The following is a 7284-nucleotide window of genomic DNA, read 5'->3' as shown; positions in this document are numbered from 1 at the left end:
GTATTACAGCCTCCCACCACCACGCCCAGCTAATTTTTATATTTTTAGTAGAGACATGTTGGCCAGGCTGGTCTTGAACTCCTGACCTCGGGTGATCCACCCATCTCAGCCTCCCAAAGTACTGGGATTACAGGTGTGAGCCACCAAGCCCGGCCCATTGTCACAGAAGGTTTTGTAGGACAAGGTTAATCTGGAAATGTGAGCTCCATCTGCAAAGTCCTAGAGGAGTTTGGGGTGACATTAAGGCAGGGAGACTTTGGGGTCTGGATCAAAATGGCTCTAGTTGTGTGTACTCAACAGGACGCATAGGTGTCTCTCTGAGCCTTAGTTTCCTCATCTGTAGAATGGACAGCTCTGGGGCTGCAAGGAACAGAGAGGGGGCAGGGCTGGGGTCTTGGATTTCTGTTCCCGAGGCCAGGATCTGGGATCTGGAGGACTCTGTGACACCCTATGGGGGCGGGAAGGACCTAGGAATGCAGTGAGATTGGCCAGACCTTGAGAACATCAAAGCTGAGGTTCAGTGGCCGGGCTCTGTTGAGGTTCACGGACACAGTCCCCTTGTGCCTCTGGCTCTGCAGTGCCATGGGCATCCAGACAGGAGCCAGTGCATCCTCCTTTTAGAAGAAAGGCCCGTCTCCAGATCCCCGAGTCCCTCTAGTGTCTCCCAGAAGGTGTCAGACGCTGCAGCGTCGAGAGAGTGGCCGCAGGTCCTTGTCATTGTCCAAGGGTCCCTCCCAGCCTCCGAGTCTCACCCCATCCATGAAAAAAGGTGGCGCCGGTTTCCCGCCACCTCCTCCACAGCACCGTCTCTTTGAAGGTTCCCCCCACCCCGGTTTTGTTTGTTTGTTTTTTGAGACAGCGTCTTGCTCTGCTGCCCAGGCTGCTGGAGTGCAGTGGTGCGATCCAGGCGGCTCACTACCTCCGCCTCCCGAGTTCGAGCGATTCTCATGGCCCAGCCTCCCAAGTAGCTGAGAATACAGGCACACGCACCACCACACCCGGCTAATTTTTGTATTTTCAGTAGAGACGGGGTTTCACCATGTTGGTCAGGCTGGTCTCAAACTCCTGTCTTCAAGCGGTCCACCCGCCTCGACCTCCCAAAGTGCTGGGATTACAGGTGTGAGCCACCATGCCCGGCCTGAAGGTTTCTCTTTCTTGGGCTTCCCAGACCCAGTGCCCACACTCCGGGGGCCCTCGCCTGCCTCCCTCCAGCCCCCTGGGGCCAGCCCCTGCTGGGTATCTCCAGGAAAGGCCAGGCTCAGCATGTTCCACCAAAGCCTGCTTCTCTCCTGGGGAGTCCCCATGTCTAGGGGTGGCCACATTGCCCTCCTGGTCAGCCCCTGAGTCCTCATGCCTGCCTATTCTCCCTCCCATCTGTCCCCACATCTCCCCCAGCCTCAGCCTACCAGAGGGGTAACCTTTGAGTGCTTTTTGAAAGAAACTCCAAGTGAATATTTCTATTCTCTTTTTTTTTCTTTTTGAGACAGGGTCTTGCTCTGTCACCCAGGTTGGAGTGCAGCGGTGTAATCTTGGCTCACTGCAACCTCTGCTTCCCAGGTTCAAGTGATGCTCATGTCTCTGCCTCCCAAGTAGCTAGGACTACAGACACGTGCCACCGTGGCCAGCTAATTTTTGTATTTTTAGTAGACATGTGGTTTCTCCAAGTTGGCCAGACTGGTCTCGAACTCTTTTTTTTTCTTTTTTTTTGTTGAGATGGAGTCTCGCTCTGTAGCTCAGGCTGGAGCGTAGTGGTGCAATCGCAGCTCACGGCAACCTCTGCCTCCCGGGTCCCAGTTCAAGCGATTCTCCTGCCTCAGTCTCCCGATTTGCTGGGATTACAGGCACACGCCACCATGCCCAGCTAATTTTTGTATCTGTAGTAGAGACAGGGTTTCACCATGTTGGCCAGGATGGTCTTGATCTCCTGACCTCGTGATCCGCCCGTCTCTGCCTCCCAAAGTGCCGGGATTACAGGAAGGAGCCACCGCACCTGGCCTTGGTCTTGAACTCTTGACCTCAAGTTATCCACCCTCCTCTGCCTTCCAAAGTGCTGGGAATACAGGCGTGAGCCAACGCAACCGGTCCTGAGTGCTTGTTGAATGTAACCCCAAGTGAATATTTCTTTTTTTTTTTCTGAGACAGAGTCTCGTTCTGTCTCCCAGGCTGGAGTGTGGTGGTGTGAACTTGGCTCCCTGCAACCTCCACCTCCCAGGTTGAAGTGATTCTCCTGCCTCAGCCTCCTGAGTAGCTGGGAATACAGGTGCGCACCGCTGCACCCGGCTGATTTTTGTATTTTTAGTAGAGATGGGGTTTCACCATGTTGGCCAGGCAGGTCTTGAACTCGTGACCTCATGATCTGCCCGCCTCGGCCTCCCAAAGTGCTGGGATTACAGGCACGAGCCACCGCGCCTGGCTGCCATTACTTTCAATGGTAAAAACAGCAATTACTTTTGCACTAACCTGATATGAACTTGAAACTGGCAGCCCTGAGTACTTCCTTTGCTTTCTCTGCAAACTGCTCAGGGGTCTCTCCCCACTAGGCCTTGGCAATGGTGGTTTCCTCTGCCAGAAGTACCCTTTCCCACAGGTCTACTCTACCTGGTGAGCTCTTATATTACCTCCAAAACCCAATCCCATTGTGCCCTCCCCCAGTAGAGTCATGGGTTCAAGCCTCGACTTGGGAGCACCTGGGGGCATTTATGATCGGCTGTGTCTTCTCCAGACTGGGGAAGAGTCTGGGGACACACCAGGAAAGGATAGGATCAAGATGGGACCTGAGGGCCCTTGGGGCCTCTCCCGCCTTCCCCAGGGACCCTTGCCCATATAGAGAGGGCCTGTTGTCTAATGGGTGGGAGGAAGTGGACTCTGGGCCAGGCTCCCTTTGTTCAAACACCAGCTGTGCTGATTTTTGCTATGAGTCACTTAGTCTCAGTTTTCTCATCTGTGAAACAAGAATCATAGCAGCTCCTCTCAGGACTCATGGCCCGGTGCTTTGGTAAGCAGGTGATTGTCATCAATGACCCTCACTCCTCTCTCCTCTCTTCCCAGCTACTCTGACCCATGGATCCCCTGGGCCCAGCCAAGCCACAATGGCCGTGGCGCCGCTGTCTGGCCGGGCTGCTGTTTCAGCTGCTGGTGGCTGTGTGTTACTTCTCCTATCTGCGTGTGTCCCGAGACGATGCCACTGGGTCCCCTAGGCCAGGGCTCATGGCAGTGGAACCTGTCACCCGGGCTCCCAGTGGGTCCTCCCGACAGGACACCACTCCCACCCGCCCGCCCCTCCTGATCCTGCTGTGGACGTGGCCTTTCCACGCCCCCGTGGCTCTGTCCCGCTGTTCAGAGATGGTGCCTGGCATGGCCGACTGCCATATTACTGCCGACCGCAAGGTGTACCCACAGGCAGACGCGGTCATCGTGCACCACCGGGATGTCATGTACAACCCTAGTGCCCAGCTCCCACGCTCCCCGAGGCGGCAGGGGCAGCGCTGGATCTGGTTCAGCCTGGAGTCCCCAAGCCACTGCCGGCACCTGCAAGCCCTGGACGGATACTTCAATCTCACCATGTCCTACCGCAGCGACTCCGACATCTTCACGCCCTACGGCTGGCTGGAGCCGTGGTCCGGCCAGCCTGCCCACCCACCGCTCAACCTCTCGGCCAAGACCGAGCTGGTGGCCTGGGCGGTGTCCAACTGGAAGCCGGACTCGGCCAGGGTGCGCTACTACCAGAGCCTGCAGGCCCATCTCAAGGTGGATGTGTACGGGAAATCCCACAAGCCCCTGCCCAGGGGGACCATGATGGAGACGCTGTCCAGGTACAAGTTCTACCTGGCCTTCGAGAACTCCTTGCACCCTGACTACATCACCGAGAAGCTGTGGAAGAACGCCCTGGAGGCCTGGGCCGTGCCCGTGGTGCTGGGGCCCAGCAGAAGCAACTATGAGAAGTTCCTGCCACCCGATGCCTTCATCCACGTGGACGACTTCCAGAGCCCCAAGGACCTGGCCCGATACCTGCAGGAGCTGGACAAGGACCATGCCCGCTACCTGAGCTACTTCCACTGGCGGGAGACGCTGCGGCCTCGCTTCTCCAGCTGGGCACTGGATTTCTGCAAGGCCTGCTGGAAACTGCAGGAGGAATCCAGGTACCAGACGGTGCGCAGCATAGCGGCTTGGTTCACCTGAGAGGCCGGTGTGGGGCATGGGCTGCCGGGACCTCATTTTCCTGGGGCCTCACCTGCTGAGGTGGGGCCTCATCTACCTTAGGACTCGCTTGCCTGGGGACTCACCTGCCTGGGTCCTCACTTTCCTGGGACCTCACCTGCTGGAGTCTTTGGTGGCCAGGCATGTCACTTACCTGGGATTTCACATGCTGGCTTCCAGGAGCGTCCCCTGCAGAAGCCTGGCCTGCTGGGGACCTCATCTCCTGGGGACTTTACCTGCTGGGACCTGCTCCCAGAGACCTTGCCACACTGAATCTCACCTGCTAGGAGCCTCGCCTCCTGGGGACCTCACCTGGAGGGCACTGGGCCCTGGGAACTGGCACCCTTGGGGCCCCACCCATGAGTGATGGTTCTGGCTGATTTGTTTATGATGTTGTTAGCTGCTTGTGAGGGCTGCAGAGGGACAATGACGGTACCGTTTCCAGATGTAATATTGCAAAGACAACCGATGATGAGGCCGGGCGCGGTGGTTCACGCCTGTACTCCCAGCACTTTGGGAAGCCAAGGCAGGTGGATCACATGAGGTCAGGAGTTTGAGACCAGCCTCGCTAACATGGTGAAACCCCATCTCTGCTAAAAATACAAAAAAATTAGCCGGCCGTGGTGGCGGGTGCCTGTAATCCCAGGTACTTGGGAGGCTGAGGCAGGAGACTTGCTTGAACGCAGGAGGTGGAGGTTGCTGTGAGCCCGGATCATGCCATTGCACTCCAGCCTGGGTGACAAGAACAAGACTCCATCTCAAAAAAAAAAAAAGAAAGAAAAAGAAAGGAAAAGAAAGCTGATGATGCGTTCTCTTCATTCTACGATAGTGGTTCTCTCCCCAGGGTGATTCTGCCCCCAGGACATTCAGCAAGGTCTGGAGACACTTTTGGCCATCGAAGTGAGGAAGGGGGCCGAGGTCACCTAGCAGGCAGAGGCCGGGTTACTCCGAACCCCCCACAACACAACCACAACCAATCTGGTTCCAAGTGTCCAGAGATAAAAAAATCCTGTTCTAGGGGCCGGGCACGGTGGCTCACGCCTGTAGTCCCAGCACTTTGGGAGGCCGAGACGGGCGGATCACGAGGTCAGGAGATCGAGACCATCCTGGCTAACACGGTGAAACCCCGTCTCTACTAAAAAATACAAAAAACTAGCCGGGCGAGGTGGCGGGAGCCTGTAGTCCCAGCTACTCGGGAGGCTGAGGCAGAAGAATGGCGTGAACCCGGGAGGCGGAGCTTGCAGTGAGCTGAGATCCGGCCACTGCACTCCAGCCTGGGAGACAGAGTGAAACTCCGTCTGAAAAAAAAAAAAAAAAAAGAAAAACCCTGTTCTAGACCTTTCTATGGCCCTGGAGGTAGGTGTCAGAGCCCTGTGAGATACATCTCCAGCTGCTTCCTGGGGGTGGGCTCTGACAGAGTGGGGTCAGGAAGGACCAGTGTGGGTGGGGAGTAGGGGCCTAGCTGCCTGGGGGTCAAAGTAGGGCCTGGCTGGGACAAGGGGACCTTCCCTGCCCAGACACAGTGCCAGGTGGGGCCAGATAAGTCAGCTGAGTTATTAGGGACAGGACGGAGAAGGGCAGAGGTTCCCTGAGAAAGAAGGTGGTGGGTGTGTGGGTGACCTTCAGCATGGAAATGCCCATGGCTGGGGCGACACTCAATGTGACTGCCACCGTGTGGCTGCTAGGAACACACCACTGTGGGTGTGGCTGCAGGTGTGACTGTGTTTATGTCATGCAGACTACATATAACAGGGATGTGTATTCGTGTGATTATTCCAAGCGTGAGACTGACCATGAATGCCCTGGGAGTGTTTTTTATTTTTATTTATTTATTGTTTTAGAGACAGGTTGGAGTGCGGTGTCATGATCACGGTTCACTGCAACCTTGAACTCCTGGGCTCAAGTGATCCTCCCACTTCAGCTTCCCAAGTAGCTGGGACTACAAGCATGCACCATTACGCCCAGCTCTTTTTTTTTTTTTTTTTGAGAGATGGGGGTCTCGCTATGTTGTCCAGTGGTTTCTCACTATGTCTTGAACTCCTGGCTTCAAGTGATCGTCCCACCTCAGCGTCCCAAAGGGCTGAGATTACAGGCGTCAGCCACCGTGTCTTGCCCTTGAGTGCGCCTTTGCATCCGGGACAGTTCAAGGGCCCCTCTCTGAGTGTGCAGGGCTGCGTCTATGTGGGTCTCTCACTATGTGGCTGCTGCAGGGCTGCGCATGTGTGTAAGTGTGTCAGCAGATGTGATGGAATGGATTGTGAGTGACTGGGGCTGTGTGTGCACCCTGAGTGTGTGTCTGTGACCATAGGAGTGATGCTCTGTGCTTTTGTGAATGAGAAGTGACTTTGAGAGTGTTCCTCTCAGGCTGGGCGTGGTGGCTCATGCCTGTAATCCCAGCACTTTGGGAGGCTGAGGTGGGATAATCACCTGAGGTCAGGAGTTCAAGACCAGCCTGGCCAACATGGTGAAACCGAGTCCCTACTAAAAATACAAAAAAAAAAAAATTAGCTGGGCTGGGCACAGTGGCTCAGGCTTGTAATCCCAGCACTTTGGGAGGCCAAGGCAGGAGGATCACAAGGTCAGGAGATTGAGGCCATCCTGGCCAACATGGTGAAACCCATCTCTACTAAAAATACAAAAATTAGCTGGGCATGGTAGTGCGTGCCTGTAATCCCAGCTACTTGGGAAGTTGAGGCAGGAGAATCACTTGAACCAGAGAGTCGGAGGTTGCAGTGAGCCGAGATGGCGCCACTGCACTCCAGCCTGGGCTACAGAGTGAGATCCCTCTCAAACAAAACAAACAAATTAGCTGGGTGTGGTGGCCGGTGCCTGCAGTCCCAGCTACCCAGGTGGCTGAGGCACAAGGATCGCTTGAACCCGGGAGGCAGAGGTTGGAAGGAGCCGTGATCGCACCACTGCACTCCAGCCTGGGCAACAGAGTAAGACTGTCTCAAGAAAAGAAAATGAAAGAGGGAGCATCCCTTCCTGAGTGTGCAGTTCTGAGTGTGGAAGGTGACTGTGTAGGATCATGGCTGGTAGTCTCTGTGTCTCCTGAGTGTGTTTGTGTGTGTGAGACTCTCATCTGCT

The 7284-nt window shown here is 55.7% G+C and overlaps 1 protein-coding gene across 1 annotated transcript in view; it reads left to right on the top strand.

Moving 5' to 3' along the window:
- LOC105512866 (galactoside 3(4)-L-fucosyltransferase-like) overlaps positions 1-4312 on the top strand; it is an 8701-nt gene extending 4389 nt beyond the window's left edge. The window contains exons 3-4 of the mRNA XM_011943504.1: positions 579-707; positions 3049-4312. Of these exons, the coding sequence (XP_011798894.1) occupies positions 3061-4179 (1119 nt within the window). The 5' untranslated portion in view covers positions 579-707; positions 3049-3060 and the 3' untranslated portion in view covers positions 4180-4312. The remainder of the gene's footprint in view (positions 1-578; positions 708-3048) is intronic.
- The last annotated feature ends 2972 nt before the right edge of the window (positions 4313-7284 follow it).

This window comes from Colobus angolensis, unplaced genomic scaffold, assembly GCF_000951035.1.
Source record: "Colobus angolensis palliatus isolate OR3802 unplaced genomic scaffold, Cang.pa_1.0 Scaffold22, whole genome shotgun sequence".
In the NCBI taxonomy this organism is placed as follows: domain Eukaryota; kingdom Metazoa; phylum Chordata; class Mammalia; order Primates; family Cercopithecidae; genus Colobus; species Colobus angolensis.
This window is presented reverse-complemented; position numbering and strand designations above follow the sequence as displayed.